The sequence below is a fragment of the Theropithecus gelada genome, chromosome 8, assembly GCF_003255815.1.
Source record: "Theropithecus gelada isolate Dixy chromosome 8, Tgel_1.0, whole genome shotgun sequence".
Lineage (NCBI taxonomy): Eukaryota > Metazoa > Chordata > Mammalia > Primates > Cercopithecidae > Theropithecus > Theropithecus gelada.
In genome coordinates, this window is record NC_037676.1 from 27444178 (window position 1) to 27463519 (window position 19342).

Genomic DNA, 19342 nt, shown 5'->3' on the forward strand with positions numbered 1-19342 from the left:
CATCTTATGCTACGTGTACCCTTGTTTGTTTATATCTTATCTCTTAGGCTGAAGGAAGTTCCATGAGGTCAAGGATTATACATCCTAGATTCTCCCACAGTTATATTTAGCATGTCTCAGCCTTGTTAAGAGTATGGTGAATATTTTTTGGAAGAATGAAAAAAGAAACCGGGAATATTCCCTGGCATAGAATATTATGATTTGCTTCCAGCTCTGTTGAGTTTGAGGGAAAGCAAGTGGCAAGCCTCTGTAGTCAGTGGCAGTGAAGCTTGGTGAGAGAGCAGGGCTGGGAGTGTCGTTGAGGGACTGAGTCGCTTCAAGCATCCTCCTGTCCACTGCACTTTGTGTCGCAGCATTGTGGTGCACTGCCGTCTCCATGCACCTATCTCCATTTTAGAAGACTAGGAAACCGAGGTCTGATAGCAAATCTGTCAGCAAAGAATGAGAACGAATGTCTCTCATTTCTAAGTATAGTGTTCTTTCTAAAAGAGCAAGTTACTATTTATATTTTAAGAAAGAGCACATGATGTCTGCTAATGGAAGATAAATGAGAAGCAAACTGGGAAATACATTTTGTCTCAGGATTACTGCATCTACTACTGGATACAGATCAAAAGAGTTCTCTTCAACCCTTTCAACTCTATGTTGAACAAATTGAGCTTTTCAGAGTCTTTTTTTGTAAAGTATTTCATAGAAGACTTATAGGTTAGGAGTAAACATAAACTACCCAAGTTGGCTAGGAAGGTATTTCTCTTCATCTAACAGGTATGGAACAGATAAGAAAATGAGACTGTGGACATCTTTGTCCCGTGAATTTAGTTGGTCATTGTGTTATAGGGCTGTAATGCCACTCTAGATCCAGTTAAATAAGAAGTGGGGAGGGGTTGTAAACTGCAGCTTTTGGGGGGCACTTATCCATGTATTACCCCAAGTAAAATACCCATACCAAACAAAAAACAACATCTCTACATTGTCATTGTAATGTTCTTTGAGACACAGCCAGTGTTCTAGCCGTTGTTCCATCTAAGATTTAAGCATTTTCTAGAAATGTATGGTGGTGGGGGTGTTGAACATAATCTCTTCAAGACTGACATGGTTCTCTTTCTTTTGCAGGCCTGATTGTTGGCAAAGGCATCGTAAGAAGCTGGCATTTATTTCTGTTCTAACCCATTACTGTATAACTGTGAATTGACACTATGCATACTTGTTGGTCAGCAAAGCCAAGAAACGAGCTATGGCAGTTGAGAAAGTCTGTCTGATTCCAGGGTGTTTTTTCTGGGTTTCATCATCAGGTACTTCCTCCCTTTCATCGCAGCAAGAATGTGGCACCTTTTACCGTTTGATAAAGATTAAGGACATGTTCTTTGGTCAACAGCCAGAACTTAAAATCTTCTGGAATAGGGTCAGAGACCATTTCAGCTGCAGCTGAGGAAAATGAAATTTCCATTTTATTTGGTGCCTTGTCCAGGGAGCACACTAACTCTTCCGGAAACGCGTCAGTGAAACAGAGATAGTTTTGTGGAATAGCAACCCATGGTTATGGCGAGTGACCCGACGTGATCTGGGGGGCAGGCTGCAGAGGACTCATGACAGGCTATACCATGCTGCGGAATGGGGGCGTGGGGAACGGAGGTCAGACCTGCATGCTGCGCTGGTCCAACCGCATTCGCCTCACGTGGCTCAGCTTCACGCTGTTTGTCATCCTGGTCTTCTTCCCGCTCATCGCCCACTATTACCTCACCACTCTGGATGAGGCTGATGAGGCAGGCAAGCGGATTTTTGGCCCCCGGGTGGGGAACGAGCTGTGCGAGGTGAAGCACGTGCTGGATCTGTGCCGCATCCGGGAGTCGGTGAGTGAAGAGCTCCTGCAGCTGGAGGCCAAGCGCCAAGAGCTGAACAGCGAGATCGCCAAGCTGAATCTGAAGATCGAAGCCTGTAAGAAGAGCATCGAGAATGCCAAGCAGGACCTGCTCCAGCTCAAGAATGTCATCAGCCAGACCGAGCATTCCTACAAGGAGCTCATGGCCCAGAACCAGCCCAAGCTGTCCCTGCCCATCCGACTGCTCCCAGAGAAGGACGATGCAGGCCTCCCTCCCCCGAAGGCCACTCGGGGCTGCCGGCTGCACAACTGCTTTGATTATTCTCGTTGCCCTCTCACCTCTGGCTTTCCGGTCTATGTCTATGACAGTGACCAGTTTGTCTTTGGCAGCTACCTGGATCCCTTGGTCAAGCAGGCTTTTCAGGCGACAGCACGAGCTAACGTTTATGTTACAGAAAACGCAGACATTGCCTGCCTTTACGTGATACTAGTGGGAGAGATGCAGGAGCCGGTGGTGCTGCGGCCTGCTGAGCTGGAGAAGCAGTTGCATTCCCTGCCACACTGGCGGACAGATGGACACAACCATGTCATCATCAATCTGTCGCGTAAGTCAGATACACAGAACCTCCTATATAACGTCAGTACTGGCCGTGCCATGGTGGCCCAGTCCACCTTCTACGCTGTCCAGTACAGACCTGGCTTTGACTTGGTCGTATCGCCGCTGGTCCATGCCATGTCTGAGCCCAACTTCATGGAAATCCCACCACAGGTGCCGGTGAAGCGGAAATATCTCTTCACCTTCCAGGGCGAGAAGATTGAGTCTCTGAGGTCTAGCCTTCAGGAGGCCCGCTCCTTCGAAGAGGAAATGGAGAGCGACCCTCCTGCTGACTATGATGACCGGATCATTGCCACCCTGAAGGCGGTGCAGGACAGCAAGCTGGATCAGGTCCTGGTGGAATTCACCTGCAAAAACCAGCCCAAACCCAGCCTGCCGACTGAGTGGGCGCTGTGTGGGGAGCGGGAGGACCGCTTGGAATTGCTGAAGCTCTCCACCTTCGCCCTCATCATCACCCCCGGGGACCCTCACTTGGTTATTTCCTCTGGGTGTGCAACACGGCTCTTTGAAGCCTTGGAAGTTGGTGCCGTCCCGGTGGTGCTCGGGGAGCAGGTCCAGCTTCCCTACCAGGACATGCTGCAGTGGAATGAGGCGGCCCTGGTGGTGCCCAAGCCTCGTGTCACCGAGGTTCATTTCCTGCTCAGAAGCCTCTCCGATAGTGACCTCCTGGCTATGAGGCGGCAAGGCCGCTTTCTCTGGGAGACTTACTTCTCCACTGCTGACAGTATTTTTAATACCGTGCTGGCGATGATTAGGACTCGCATCCAGATCCCAGCCGCTCCCATACGGGAAGAGGCGGCAGCTGAGATCCCCCACCGTTCAGGCAAGGCGGCTGGAACCGACCCCAACATGGCTGACAACGGGGACTTGGACCTGGGGCCAGTGGAGACGGAGCCGCCCTACGCCTCACCCAGATACCTCCGCAATTTCACTCTGACTGTCACTGACTTTTACCGCAGCTGGAACTCTGCCCCAGGGCCTTTCCATCTTTTCCCCCACACTCCCTTTGACCCTGTGTTGCCCTCAGAGGCCAAATTCTTGGGCTCAGGGACTGGCTTTCGGCCTATTGGTGGTGGAGCTGGGGGTTCTGGCAAGGAGTTTCAGGCAGCGCTTGGAGGCAATGTTCCCCGAGAGCAGTTCACGGTGGTGATGTTGACTTATGAGCGGGAGGAAGTGCTTATGAACTCTTTAGAGAGGCTGAACGGCCTCCCTTACCTGAACAAGGTCGTGGTGGTGTGGAATTCTCCCAAGCTGCCATCAGAGGACCTTCTGTGGCCTGACATTGGCGTCCCCATCATGGTAATAGAAAAACGAAGAGTTCGTTTTGGTGCATGAAATAGTGTCACTCTTAATCCCTTTTCCATCTTCCTTCACTTTAGCAATGGTGACTTCTAGTAGAGGAGAATACATGCATACTCATGAAAAACCTGTATAGTTTCCTTTCTTCCTGAAGGATTTGCTTGCTGCTTTTTCAAGCCTTGGTAGTTCTGTTGCTGTTACTCACTTCCTAAATCTAGGATCCCCAAAACCGAAACTGATTGTATATTCAATATACAAAACCTTGTCGGTTATCCCATAGACTTCTTCCTTGTCACAACAAGATGATGATGATAATGATAAGCTACCATTTAGGAAGCACTTAGCATCTAGTCACTATAATAAGCATTTTGTGACATATCATTATCACTGTTTCTTCAACTTACTCATATGGGAGCTGAGGCTTAGGTTAATGAATTTGCCCAAGATCATGGTGAGTAATGGAGAAGCTGAGCTTTAGGGTGTCTGATTCCAGAAGCGGCAGCTTTAGTCACCTCCCAAAGGGTTTAGGAAGGCCTGTGTCATTTTCCAGGTATTCATAGAAGTCTTTTGGAAGACTGGGTTTGGGGTTTGATATTTTGGAGTTGGAGAACCAACTCCAGTGGAACCTTCCAGGGTGTCTTGTAGGTTCTTTCTCATTCTTTACTTCATCTCATGGTTAGGTGCTGTATTTTACAGGAAAAATAATAGCTAAATATGTAGGACAGGGCTTTAGTTCTGAGGAGTGTATCCACTTCAGAATGAAACTTGGCATTCTGGAAGAGAGATGGCGACCATCTCTCTTAAATGTGCAGCCTTAGAGCAGGTCTTAAGCAGACTGCCAACTATTTAACCTGCTGCATATGTAGTTACTTTCCGGCAAAAGGTAGCAAAAGGTCTAATGGGCCACACATTGCTAGAAGTCTAGTTTTTAAAAAAATGTATTTCATTGGGAAGCCAATTTATTTGAATTGTTTTTCTAAGCAGCAGCATGGTATAATAAGTATGAGATCTGGCGTGATACAGACCTGGGATTAAGTAGTCATTTTGTGATCTTTGATAATTAGCTTTTTTGATCTCGCATTAAAGAGGAATCTAAGATAAGACAACTAAGAATTCTAGAAAGGTGCTCACTTATTTGATTCCTTCTTGCCCCTTAATGTTAAAGGAGATGGAAGCCAGTATGTTTGTCTTGCCTATGCTGTGGGCAGCTTTAACTGACTTCACTCATAAAGGCTTCTTGTATCCTCTCTGCATCATTTCTGTTTGTGCCATAGTTGTTACTGCCTACTTCCTTCTGTGCAAAGTACCTCTTTGCTTTAAATTTTTTCTTACTGCTGCTAATCTTATTTTTTTATTTAATTGAATTTATAATCAGAAGCTATTCAAAGACTGTAGGGTTATAAATCCTTTTTATCCCTGTTTATTTTGTATATTAAGCAAAGTTTTGTAAATGAGTTTTTTTAATAGACTTCTCAAAGTTCACTTTTTTTCTTTCTGTTACAACTTTGTCATTGAAATTAAAGAAGGATTTGCTCTGTGAAAGATAGATGCTCCTCAAATAGTGGAATAATAGAGAAGCCGTTGTTTTCCATTTTTCCTGAGTTTTCTTTGATTTTGATAGGGACGTAGAGAAGCTAGTACCACCCCAGTTGACTGAAATTCATCGAGAACTTACCAGAATGAATCCTTTTTAAAAAACTCTCGTGGGAAATAAGTTGTCCTGACTGTTGGGCAGCCCGTCGCAATAATACCTAATGGAAAATGCCAGAAACTTTACAAATAGGCCATTCTAAACAGCTTTCTCATATTAGCATTACAGGTTTTTTTCTGATCCTTTTAAAAAAGAGGAAGTAGCTTCAGATGGAGAATTTCACTCCATCCTGCAAATATTCTGGTTGTGCTTTGTATCTAGGAGAGGCAGGTGTTCTGGCCTGCAGTTGAAGTTGCTGACATCTTGGATGTACCTGGGTATCAGAGCTAGAAAGAGACTGGTAGCTCTCTCTGCTATAGAAAAATGGCACTACTATGATACACCTCAGAGTGGGTTTTCCGTCAAGATGTAGATATAGCCAATTCAGTATGCTAGCTTAAACCAAGGTTCCCAGGCATCAGTGGATCTACCCAGGAACCTCCGTGCCATTTCAGAAAGTGCTGGGCATTACGGGCTTCTCTTATGCTCAGGTTCCCACTAACAATAGGCATAAGTGCTGGATGTTTGTAGGCTGTGAAGTTTATTGAGCACCAGCTATTTTAAGTGGAGAAGGATTGTCTTAGGGATCCCCCATAGGACTTACATGTTAAAATTCCTCGTTCTTTTAAATAATTACTTACATAAAAAGATCTAGCTTAGAGCGAAGGTGATCTTTATTGGCACCACCCTTGAACAGTCCTGTTTCAAATGCTCTGTGTAAAGAGAACTTCAGCACGAATGGGATGGTGGCGGGGCAAGGAGGCAGGACTTGTAGAGAGATAGGAGAAGTGTCACCAGTTGAAATGGGTCTCCCGTTGAATGGGGTAGGACTACTAAACAGAGGGGCGATGGTGGGTGTCTGCTCTCTCCCTGGCTCTTGTATATTTTGTAAACATGTGAATCAGGTCCCTTAGCGCCTGGAGCACAACAACAAAATACCTAATGAAAGCCAACTAGAGAGTATTGTTATGCCAAAGGATTTGAGGTCGAGGCTTTTGAAAAACTCTCCACTGTATTGGGGACCACCACTTTCATGGCACCTGACAGATGTTCCACTGTTTCCAGGCCTCTGTTGTTTCTGACAATATGTCAGTGGTTTTCAGATTTTTGTTTCCTTGTATGTAAGGTATGGTTTTCTCTGGCTACTTTTGAAATTTTTTTTTGTATTTAGTTTTCAGCAGTTTGTGGTATGCCTCAGCATGGTTTTCTTTGATGTTTATTCTGGAAAGTGTTGATATTTTTGTTTTTGTAGGTGGTTAGTTGTATTGACTCAGACTAAAAGCCCTGTCTCGTGAATGGCCACTCGCATGTTGAGTTATTTTATATGTAGCTGCTCTGCTTACAGCCTGCACCAAGCATGCATGGCTTAGGGGTGGGCCAGAGACAGAGCAGTTTCTACACAGAACTTGGAGCTCCCCCTCTCTGGCTTTCTCCTTTCTAGATTTTTCTTCTTTCTTTCTAGGGACTATGGTTACCTTATACATTTCCTTTACAGGCCAGAAAGACCATAGGTTTCGTATGAGAGTTTTAGCGGTCTTTCTTGGTACCAACTCTGGCTTGCTCTCAGGGTGAAGCTACAGTAATTCTCCCTGTACCAGTAACTCCCTCCCTCTGGATTTTAGCACCCCTCCATAATTGGTTGTCTTTTGTTGACTCTCTAGTGCCTTCTGGAAATTGCTTTTTTGGGATTTTTGTGCAGAGGTTATAGTTGTCATCTGAGGGAAGACTGGGTCTGGCAGAAGCTTACTCAACTCTCTGGAGGCAGAAACGCCAAGTAATCTCTTCTTGATAGATAGTCCCATTAAAAATTTTGGTTTCAGTTACTACTTTATTCTGACCAGTTTACACATCTTCCTTACTCTGCTTTATACTCTGGAAAATAGTAAGTAGGGTGGCCGTTTTAGAATCTGTCCTTTTAGAGTTGTAATATGTGGGCTGTTAGGAAAGGGACATCTTTCAGTTACTAACAGTGTAGTCTAGCTCACTCAAGACGTTGCTTCTCTTCACACTCTATACTCACTGATTGCTGAGACAGTCTCTTGGCAGCCCATCCCTGAGTCTTAGTTTTTCATTCTTTTCTTCATAAAGGGTATGGCTAATTTACACAGGGTGCCTTGGAAGGGCTCTTAGAAGGGATGACATTTAAGCAGAAGCCTGAATGAAGTGAGCGAGAACGCCACGTACATTCTGGAGGGATGTATGGGGAATGGCAAGTGCCAGAAGCAATACCCAGTGCATCTGGGTGGCACGTTTGAAGGAGGTTGGAGTAGGCGGTAGGGCCAGCGGGTGCAGGACAGCGCAGGTCGCGCTTGTCTGGGTTTTATCCTCTCTGCCTTAGGATGCCCTTGGAGGGTGTTGAACAGAGGAGGCACATGATTTTTATGGAACTATGGGGAAAAGAGCAGAAGCAAAAAGACTCGCAGTAGCCTAGGTGAGGAGCGGTGGTGGAGAGAACCAGTTCAGAGATCAGCATAGCACACATCCTTGTAGACTGCAAGGTCTGTGGAAGTGATGAGGTCAGAATGCACCATTTTTTTTTTTTTCCAAATGAAAATGATAGTGCCGGACACAGTGGCTCACGCCTGTAGTCCAAGCACTTTGGGAGACTGAGGCGGGCGGATTGCTTGAGACCAGCCTGGCTGACATAGGGAGACCCCATCACTACAAAAAAATAGAAAACATTAGCCAGGCATCATGCATGCCTGTAATCCCAGGTTCTTGGGAAGCTGAGGTGGGGGGGATTGCTTGAGCATGGTAAGTCAAGGCTGCGGTGAGCTGTGATTGTGCCACTGCGCTCCAGCCTGGGTGACAGAAGGAGACCCTGTCTCTAAAAAAAAAAAAAAAAAAAAAAAAAAAGATACAAGATTATTTTCCAGTGCCCTTTTTCCTGTCTCTCAGCTCTTGATATTCAAATTGAACAGGGAGAGTTCTTTGTTTGGGTGATGTAAATATCATTCCAGGGGAGTTATTTTCATGCTCTCTCCCCAGTAGCATCTGTAGTGCACTCTTGGCGTCAGGAACTTTCTGGATGGGGACTCTGCCTCTCAGGCTAAGAGGCTTGGCTTCTGGCTAGACCTTAGGCAAGAGAGTGGAGATCGTTCTCAGGGCTTACTCCTTCAAGTGTTGGTAAGCTGTATTTTTTATCTCTGCCCACTCTACTTTTAAAAATGTCCCTTGAACGAATGAGATGATAATTTCCTAAAATTGTGATAGCTAGGTGAAGCCAGCGGGAAAAACCTTGTCCAGCTTCTCCAGGTCCAAGACTGTGCAAGGTCTGGTGCACTTCACTAGGAGCTGGCACATCTGGGTGGTTGGTTTTTCTCTTTGACAACATTTGACTTAATAACTTGGTGGCTATAGCTGTGGCTTTCTGTTTGCGAATGGGCTGTATGGCTGCAAAGGAAAATTATATAAAACAAGGCTACCCCAAACCAACAATGAATAGCAAGAAATGCAGAAGTTTAAAGGAATTGCCGGAAAGTCATGTTGCATAATTTACTAATTGCAGCAAATTGATTCTTGAGGTAATGTCTTCCCCTCTTAGTTTATGTATACTCTTTTTACTAATTCAAAGTAAGGAATCTGAGACTGTGAGAATTCTGTTGCTTCAGGTCACTTGACTAATTGATGCCTGTATTACTCAGGACTTTTTTTTTTTTTGAGACACAGTCTCACGCTGTTGCCCAGGAGCGCAGTGGCATGATCTTGGCTCACTGCAGCCTCCGCCTCCCAGGTTTAAGTGATTCTTGTACCTCAGCCTCCCTTGTAGCTGGGACTACAGGCACACACCACCATGCTCGGCTAATTTTTGTATTTTTAGTAGAGTCAGGGTTTTACCATGTTGGCTAGGCTGGTCTCGAACTCCTGACCTCAGGTGATCTGCTCACCTCTGCCTCCCAAAGTACTGGGATTACAGGTGTGAGCCACTGCCAGCCCCAGGTCTTAGGACTTCTGACAATAGATATGTATTTTTTTTTCTTTTTTTTCTTTTTTTCCCACTTGCACATTTCCTGGAGAAGTACAAACTTGTTTTTTTAAATATGTATATAAATTATAGAAAATGTATAAATTAAAATACATACAGAATATAAAATATACATGTAAAGTGTATGACAGTTAAAATAGAGACTGTGCTAATATCATGTTATAATAATTGTTAACAGTTTTTGGGCATTTTCTGTGTGGTAGGCACTGTGGATGGTCTTTATCTGCATTCTCTCATTTGTTGACCTGCTAACCTAGGTTTTTTACCTGCACTTGCACTGGGATCATTGGCAACTTTTTCTCTTATAAGTTAAAACAGACTTGTCTCATTTAAAACATGTACAATTTTGTTTTTACTGTATGACATCCATATGTAAAGTTATAAATGGAAAACCAATGCACTGTTACCTTCTTATTCTCTTTCCTTCCTTTGCGTTTTCTTTCTGCCTCATCACTTGACGTTTATTGAATGAATCCCTTAAATAATGTAGTCCTCGGCCAGGTGCGGTGGCTCACACCTGTAATCCCAGCACTTTGGGAGGCCTAGATGGGTGGATCACGAGGTCAGGGGTTTGAGACTAGCCTCGCCAAGATGGTGAAAACCCCGTCTCTGCTAAAAAACAAACAAAGAAAAAACAAAAATTAGCCAGGCGCGGTAGCGGACGCCTGTAATCCCAGCTACTCAGGAGGCTGAGACAGGAGAATAGTTTGAATCTGGGAGGCAGAGGTTGCAATGAGCCGAGATCGTGCTACTGCACTCTAGCCTGGGTGACAGGGTAAGACTCCGTCTCAATGATGATGATGATGATGATGATGATGATGATGATGTAGATGTAGATGTAGTAGTCCTCGTTCTATCATCTTCTTTCTGTCACTCACCTCCCTCCCCAATCACTTCAAGCTGTGTTACCTAGGTCCTCCTGAGTTAGGTGGGCATGACTGTGTGCCTCTTCCTGGATCTCATTTTCCTGTCCTGAGTTCTCTGATGGGTTCCTTTTTTAAGTTGGAGGAAGGGGATGATGGAGAACTAAGATCAGTTGCCGTTTCCTTTCTTGCCTGTGTGATGGCTTGATGTTAAGTTTCATTCTCAGATATGGATTTGCTATAGGGATGTATTATGCATGTATGTGTTTTGTTGGAGGATGGGGATTGTTGGGCATGGCTGGGCTGGATATAATCTTAAAGAGAAAAAGGGCATTTCAAGTGTATTTAAATGGCCAAATTTCAGAGGTGGCGGCGTTCTAGGCCATGATTGCTGTCCCTTTTCCTTTGTGATGGGAGGTCAAGGGTCCCGTGAATGATATTGTGCAAAAGAGCAAGCGAGGCACCGTCAGGGAGCCCTGTGTGTGAGACAAGCCAAGCAGAGAGTGCTCCTGGCTTGATGTAGGTGGATGGGTTTTTTGCTATAGAAAACTACACTAAATACTAAGAGGTTTCCTAATTCCTCTCTAGTTACCATTCTTTATTACAGGTATTGAATGTTTACTTATAATTTTGATCTAGAAACTTCTCAAGTCTTTATTTCATACTCTGTAAATAGAATGGCAGGGCTAAATTATGTTCTATTTTCTGCTCATTCATTCATTTATAAAACCATTTGTTGAACATCTGCTGTATTGCCAGGCACTATGGTCTATCCATTTTAGTTAATGTCATACCAGTAATTAAAGCCGTAACTTGAAAGTGAGTTTTCCTGTTCACAAGTTACTAAGGTGTAATCATAAGGCATCTAATAGCAATATGCTAGAGTAACATGAAGAAATAGCCAGTATTGTGGGGTCGGGGGAAGAGTGTTGTTTTAATTTGAAACAAAACGACTTCAACAAAAATGGGAACCTTTCCTAAACATGACACAGTCCCTCTGGTTGACTGGTTTCTGTTATGTTCAATCTGTCTTTTCTCAGATTCTTAGAGGCCATGCTAATCTGTGAGTCTGCGTTTAGAAATTTTTTTATTTTTATTTTTTGAGACGGAGTCTTGCGCTCTCGCCCAGGCTGGAGTGCAGTGGCACAGTCTCGGCTCAGTGCAACCTCTGCCTCCTGGGTTCAAGCAATTCTCCTGCCACAGCCTCCCGAGTAGCTGGGATTACAGGCACCTGCCACCACGCCTGGCTAGTTTTTGTATTTTTAGTAGAGAAGGGGTTTCACCATGTTGGCCAAGATGGTCTCAATCTCTTGACATTCTGTTCCGCCCGCCTTGGCCTCCCAAAGTGCTGGGATTACAGGCGTGAGCCACTGCGCCCAGCCTGCATTTAGAAATGTTTGAGCCTCTTTGTTCTTCTGATTTTGGTGCCAGAATGGATAATAGTTGGTTTGCTGAGCTTTTGTTTAGCCATTAAACACTGCAGCTTTGAAGCAAAACTGTTAGAAGAAAACTTTTACTCTTCCATTTAGTTTTAGTTGTTGTTTGCAAAGTTTGTGAGGGCAGAAATCTTTTTGTGGTTATGGGGAAAAGGGGAATGTCTTAGGTAATGAACTGTAGTTACTCTTCCAAGCGCTGTTTGGTTTACTGTCTCCTGCAGGTTGACTCTAAATCAGGGTGTTCAGCAATGGCACAGTGACATTTTGCGTCAGATAATTCTTTATTGTAGGGGGCTGTCTTGTGCACTGTAGGATCTGGTAGCATCCCTGGCTTCTGCCCACTAGATACTAGATGCAAGTAGTGCACCCTTTTCTCCAGTTGTGACAACCAAAAATCCTTTCAGACATTGCCACTGTAGCCTGGGGCAAAATCATTCCTGGTTGAGAACCACTGCTCCGAATTCTTAAAGCTGACTTACTGACTGCAGTTACTTGTCAGCTAACCACAAATAAACTGTAGTGCTTGGTGTTGTGTTTCTGTGAATCTTTAACAGCTTTTCTGTTCTTTTTTTTTTTCTTTTGAGACAGTCTCACTCTGTGGCCCAGGGTGGAGTGCAGTGGTGCGATCTTGGCTCACTGTAACCTCTACCTCCTGGATTCAAGGGATTCTCCTGCCTCAGCCTCCTGAGTAACTGGGAATACAGTTGCCCTCCACCATGCCTGGCTAGATTTTTAAAAAATTATTTTTAGTAGAGATGGGGTTTCGCCATATTGGCCAGGCTGGTCTTGAACTCCTGACCTCAGGTGATCCGCCCGCCTTGGCCTCCCAAAGTCCTGGGATTACAGGCGTGAGCCACCATGCCTGCCCCTTTTATTCTGATTGCTGTTCTGATTATTAAAATGCAGTTCGCTCTACCTGAACAGCTGTTGTCATTCTAGCCCAGAGCAGTTGTGCTCAGAGGGTGAGCAGTGGTGGCAGGCGCCCTGTGTTCCTGGAGTCCTTAGTAGTAGTTCTCTTGTTGCTTCTTGATACCTAAGTAATGGACTTTAATAAACTTACTAAAAAAACTAGTGTGAAATCTAGGCCAAAACACTTTGATATTTGACCTCCAGCTCCATGACCCCACCGAAGTCTTCTAAAGCACAAGTAGGTTCTCTTGATTTGGTTGTTTAGATAATTTTGGATATGACCTAGATATCAAATCATTTTAGTTTTACTTGTTTTTCATTTGCAGGGGCAGAGTTAGGTTGTTTATAGGATTGTCAACTTTGGATGATAAGTAACTTCACATTTTTCAAACAGCATGATGCTATGTTGAGTTAGCAGAGAGGGTGCTTACATTCACACGTCTAGTAAGTGGAGGAGTTGGAATTTGAACCCAAGCTTTTCTGATTGGCTCCAAAGCCATGCTTTCTCCCTCTGTTCCAGTGCTTCTCCCCATTTAATGTGCACAGGAATCCCCCAGGGGCATGTTAAAATGCAGATTCTGACTCTGGGCTTGGGGTGGTGCCTGCACCCCTGCAGGCTCCAGTGGTGTGTGCTGCTGGTCTTCACTTCACACTTTGAACACTGAAGCTCCTAGTTATATTCCTGGTTTACTAATTGTGCCGTAGATAATCCATCTGAAGGTTAACGCACAAAACTGATAATCTTCAAGCCAATATTCAAGAACTGACATTTTCAAGTGGTTTTTCTTCATTTTAAGCTGTGTGTATTCACTGCTGCGGGTGACGGCGAGCTTTGTTTGGCTGAATTGGCAGAATTAGTTCTATACTGAGTGAATGCTAGGTGTGTTAGGAAGGTAAAGTGAATGATCGGGGGGAGTTTGTTGAGGGAGTTTGTGAACAGCTGCTATATGCCATCATTTCCAAGGCAGACCTTATTTTACATTTTGTCATCTCTGAAACTGAGGATGCGTCTTACAATGGATGGCCTCTTACCATTGCCGAGCTTGCCATTCAAGTCCAGCCCCTTCTTGCCACCCTCCCGCCCTGTGGCAAGCAGAGCCGACAGCTGCTAAGGTGAGCACTTGGCATCTCCTCTCCTTGCCGCTCTCTCTTGTCTGACCTAGGCCTCACTCCGTCCTTCGTTTTGTCATTGCGAAGTCTGAGCTTAAGACACCCTGGGCTGTACACTTGGGGATTTTTATGCTGGTCAGACATGCTGCAGGGCAAAGTGGATCTCTCAATCTGTTGCTTGGCTTGGACATCTGTTAACTGTGGTGGCGAATCTGTTGCAGATCCTTCTTTGTCTTGAGTTGGGCAGGAACTCCTCTGGGGCTGAAGTGGAGTCTTAAAGAAAGCTCTGGCTGAGAGTGTTGGCTGTCACCTGTAATCCCGTCACTTTTTTTGGAAGGCTGAGGGAGGGGGAATGCTTGAGACCAGGAGTTTGAGGCCAGTCTAGGCTACATAGCGAGACCGTGTCTCTAAAAGTTTTTTTTTTTTTTTTTTTGAAATTACCCAAGTATGGTGGTGCATACCTGTAGGTCCAGCTACTTGGGGGGCTGAGGCAAGAGGATCAATCACTTGAGCTAAGGAGCTCTAGGCTGCAGTGAGCTATGACAGCACCATTGCACTCCAGCCTAGGTGACGAATCAAGACTCCATCTCTTAAAAAAATTTTTTTTAAAGTTCTTTAAAATTTTTTAAAGTTTTAAAGTTCTAAAAAAATTTTTTTTAAAGTTACTTTTAATAAAGTAAACATGGGATCATCAATTTCACATGCCTTCTTAATTAGCAACATTGTTTTTCCTTGATGGTGCACAGATTAATAATGCATTTTCAGGCCAGGTGTGGTGACTCATGACTGTAATCCCAGCACTTTGAGAGGCTGAGGCAGGCAGATGCCATGAGGTCAGGAGTTCAAGACCAGCCTAGGCAATATGGTGAAACCCTGTCTCTACAAAAATACAAAAATTATCCGGGCATGGTGGTATCTGCTTGTAGTTCCAGCTACTTGGGAAGCTGAGGCAGGAGGATCACTTGAGTCTGGCAGATGGAAGTTGTAGTGGACTGAGATTGCAGCATGGCACTCCAGCCTGGGCCACAGTGAGACTCTATCTCAAAAAAAAACAAAACAAAACTGGGCGTGGTGGCTCATGCCTGTAATCCCAGGACTTTGGGAGGCCGAGGCAGGCGGATCATGAAGTCAGGAGTTCAAGACCAGCCTGGCCAAGATGGTGAAACCCCATCTCTACTAAGAATACAAAAAAAATAGCCGGGCATGGTGGCGGGCATCTATAATCCCAGCTGCTCGGGAGGCTGAGGCAGGAGAATCACTTGAACTCGGAGGGCAGAGGTTGCAGTGAGCCAAGATTGTGCCACTGCACTCCAGCCTGGGTGACAAGAGTGAGACTCTGTCTCAAAAAAAAAAAAAAAAAAAAAAAAGCATTTTCTATGGTGGCTTTGGTTTGAAGAACTTTATAAAGTTAACAGAAGTTTAGCAGAAGAAGTACTGGGTTTGGAATCAGAAAGTATGAGTTAGGACCGGGTGTGGTAGCTCATGCCTGTAATCCTTGCACTGTGAGAGGCCGAGATGGGAAGATCACTTGAGCTCAGGAGTTCTAGACCAACCTGGGCAACATAGTGATGAGACTTCAAGAACTTTTTTTTTTTTTTTTTTTTTTTTTTTAAAGGTGTGGATTAGAGTTTTGGCTCTTGCAACTTGCCAGTTGTATGACATCACTCTGGGCCTCAGTTTCTGCATGTATAAAGTGAGAGACACTATAGTCTCCAAAGCCCTTCTAGCTCTGAATTAATTGGATTTTAAGTGTGCTAGAATGAATTAATTGAAGTATGAGGGCTCTGCATTAAGAACACAGAATAAAAGATTCTCCTGGTAAGGAGGGTGTGGCAAGAGGCGTCTTAACTGGGCCTCCAGCGGGAGGATGGAAGAGAAGGTATTTGAAGCTGAAGAGACATGCTAGTAGGTCACAGAGCTCCTTGGAAACCATTCATAAATTTAAGTCCTCAGATGCAATTAATTAATCATGCCAGGTAGAGGTTGTCCTCAGTACAAGTAAAACAGCCTGTTGGAAGTAAGATGATTTTTTGTGGCATTCTAAAAAGATCATTCTTCATGAGATGCTCTTTGTTTTTGGGATTTGAGAACAAAATAATGGTTCCCCTTTGGTTGGACTAATTAGACAAAGATGCTCTAAGAATAAAATGAGCCATCCAGGTACTGACTGTGGTCATGATTTATATGAGTATTAGGTGGCAAGGTGAATAACACAGCTACTCACCCACATTGTAGGTAAACTAAACTGAGATATGGTAAAATTTGTTTTGTTATATAGTTGTACTGTTTGAAGCACCAATTTTTTTTTTATGAAGAAAATACTGCTTTGCATGTATGTAGAATCACTTAGATGTTTTTTGAATTGGGATTTGCTGAAGATGCAGAAGCTGTTGTACTGAGTACATGACACCTTGAAAAGAAAGAAAAAGTTTGTGTACGAGTAGTCAGCACTGTAGGTAGGAATTGCAAAGGTGAAGTAATTAATCTCGACCAGATGGGCTGTGCTCTTTTTTTGGGTTTATATCCCAAAAAGGCATTAGAATTGGGAGTCAGAAGTGACAGACTCACGAGGTTTCTGAGTTAGGTTTTAAAATTACTGACCAGGCTGGGAACTCCATAGCCATTGGAATCTCAGATCCACTCTGCCACCTTGTGTTCTCTGGGGAGAGTCGTTTTTAATTTCCCTACATCGTGTTTATTGCATGTGTAAAATAATCCTCAGCTTTTGCTTGATTCACAAGAAAATTAGCTAACGAATGAAGCTGAAAAGGTAAATCCATATACATTTGTTGAAGTGTAAGGCAGCTTTTATTCCTGAAAGGCACATGCTAGATTTTACAAGTGCGGAGATCAGTCAAAATTATTCAGTAAATCCAGCCATGATCTCCTTAGACCTAAATACACATTTTGTTTGACCTTCCATAACACAGCCTTGATTTTTAATGTTTTTCCTTCCTCATCACAGGTGGTCCGTACTGAGAAGAACAGTTTGAACAACCGATTCTTACCCTGGAATGAAATTGAGACAGAGGCCATCCTGTCCATCGATGACGACGCTCACCTCCGCCATGACGAAATCATGTTTGGGTTCCGGTGAGAGACTAATTTCCAGTCAAACACTTTAGGTTGCAAGTGACAGAAAACCTGGATTAGGCAGTAAAATGAATTTCTGATGGTAATTGGCTGATGGTAACTGAGAAACCCTTACAGGTAGTCAGGGCTGATGTGGGACGTGGCTGGATGCAGGCTTGTAGATGGCGTTGGAGGAGTCTGTCTCTCTTTACCTCTAGGCTCTGCTCTGCGTTCCTACAGGCCTTCCCTCTGTGGCCGGGGAGGTGGAATTCTTTGATTGGCTAGACCGTGGTTATCTGCCTGCTCCTGGTGCTGCAGGTGTATCATCCTTAAATCCAAACCACATGGGCAGAGAGTAGAGGCAATGGGTAGGGTAGTTCTCTAAAGGAAATAGGAGGGTTTCGTTTTTAGAGGAATGGGAAGTAACTTCCAGGCAGGCAGAAGTGACTTGTTACTGTGTGTTGGAGCAATGGAACAGTGCCAGGATCCTGGACCCTTCAAAAAGATTTGGGGGAAAGAGGGTGTCAGAAGCAATGATTTGAAAGGGAAAAGAAGGGAAGGAGGAAAAGGAGGTGGTGGTAATGATGGCAGCGATGATGATGCTAAACATATGTTGAACCCGTACTGTGTGCCAGGGACTAGCCTAGGACTTTTTCTGTCTTATCTCATTAATCCTTCTAAAATTTGATGACATAAATTGTAGCTGTCTCCATTTTATATAGGAGTAAATTGAGATACAAGAGAACAAAACCATGTAGAAGCTAGGAAGTGGCAGCAGAGCTCTGGGTTCAAATGCAGGTTTGTCACACTCCCGACGTTCACCCAGCCTTCAGCTCTCGTGCCTTCTTGAGTCTTAGGAATTGCTGAAGGATCCCACTTGAGGGTCACTGCGGGGAAGAGGATGGAGTAGATGAAGGCTACTCCAAGAGTGTCAGGGACTGGGATGTTGGCTTGGGGACAGTTGGTTACCTGTTTATGGTGAGGTAAGTACAAAAATTGAGGGCAAGCATTCAGAAACTTTTAAAGCAATTTGACATTTACTATGAAATCCAAGTATATGATTATTTTTCTTGTAGTTCTTTTTTTATGCAACATTTCTTCAATATAATTCAGACACCATAAAATTTCCTCATATTAGTGTATGTTTCAGTGGTTTTAGTATATTCAGAGTTGCACAAACATGACCATGGTTAATTTTAGAAATCTTCATCACCACTGAAGGAAACCCTGTACCTAGTACCTATTAACAGCCACTCCCAATTTTTCTCCAACCCCTCTCAGTCCTAGGTAGCCACTCAATCTTTGTGTCTCTATAAATTTGCCTATTCTGGACATTTTCTATGAATAGAACCGTACAACCACGCATGGCCTTTTGTGACTTTCTTCTTTCACTGAACATGGTGTTTTCAGGGTTCATCCATCTTGTAGAGGTATCAGTTCTTTTTTTTTTTTTTTTTTTTTTTGAGATGGAGTCTCACTCTGTTGCCCAGGCTGGAGTGTAGTGGCTTGATCTCAGCTCATTGCAGCCTCTGCCTCCTAGGTTCAAGCGATTCTCTCTTGTCAGCCTCCTGAGTAGCTGGGATTACAGGTATGGACCACCACACCCAGCTAATTTTATTTTTTGTATTTTAGTAGAGATGGGATTTCACCATGTTGCCCAGGCTGGTCTTGGACTCCTGAGCTCAGGCGACCTGCCTGCCTCGGCCTCCCAAAGTGCTGGGATTACAGGCTTGAGCCATGGTGCCCAGCCCAGGTACCAGTTAGTCATTCATTTTCTGTTGATGGCTGTTTGGGTCATTTCTATTTCTTGGCTATTGTGAATAATGCTGTGAACCTTCATGTGCAAGTTTTTGTATGAACATGTCATTCCTCTTGAGTGTCTACCTAAGAGTAATGTGGATAGCTGCTTTAACATTTTGAGCCTGTCAGATTGTTTTTCTGGGTGGCAGCCCCATACTGCATTCTCACTAGCAGTGTATGAAGCTTCTAGTTTCTCCACATCCTCGTCAACGCTTGTTATTTTCTATTTTCAAAATTTATAGCCGTCCTAGTCATTGTAAAGTGACAACTCATGTGTGTGTGTGTGTGTGTGTGTGTGTGTGTATTTTTTTTTTTTTTTTTTTTTGAGATGGGGGTCTCACACTATTACTGAGGCTGGAGTACAGTGGTGCAATCTTAGCACGTGGTAACCTTGAACTCCTGGGCTCAAGTGATCCTCCTGAGTAGCTGGGACTACAGGCTCACATCACCACACCTGGCTAATCTTTACTTTTTTTTTTTTTGGTAGAGATGGGGTCTCACTTTGTTATTCAAATTGGTCTGAAACTCCTGGCCTCCAGCAGGCCTCCCAAGTGCTGGGATTACAGGCATGAGCCACAGTACCCAGACATAGAGTTGTGATTTGCATTTCTCTCGATGTTGAACATCTTTTCATGTGCTTATTGATCAGTTAGTTAGCCTTTGTACACCTTCTTTGGAGAAATGGCTTTTCACATTCTTTGCCCATTTTTGTTTGGATTGTCGTTTTTTTTTTTTTTTTTTGA

The 19342-nt window shown here is 44.1% G+C and overlaps 1 protein-coding gene across 2 annotated transcripts in view; it reads left to right on the plus strand.

The window, feature by feature from the left end:
• EXTL3 (exostosin like glycosyltransferase 3) overlaps window positions 1-19342 on the plus strand; it is a 52450-nt gene that overhangs the window by 13355 nt on the left and 19753 nt on the right. For both annotated transcript variants that reach the window (XM_025394259.1, XM_025394260.1), the window contains exons 3-4: window positions 1114-3734; window positions 16693-16820. In XM_025394259.1, coding sequence (XP_025250044.1) covers window positions 1587-3734; window positions 16693-16820 — 2276 coding nt within the window. In that variant the 5' untranslated portion in view covers window positions 1114-1586. The remainder of the gene's footprint in view (window positions 1-1113; window positions 3735-16692; window positions 16821-19342) is intronic.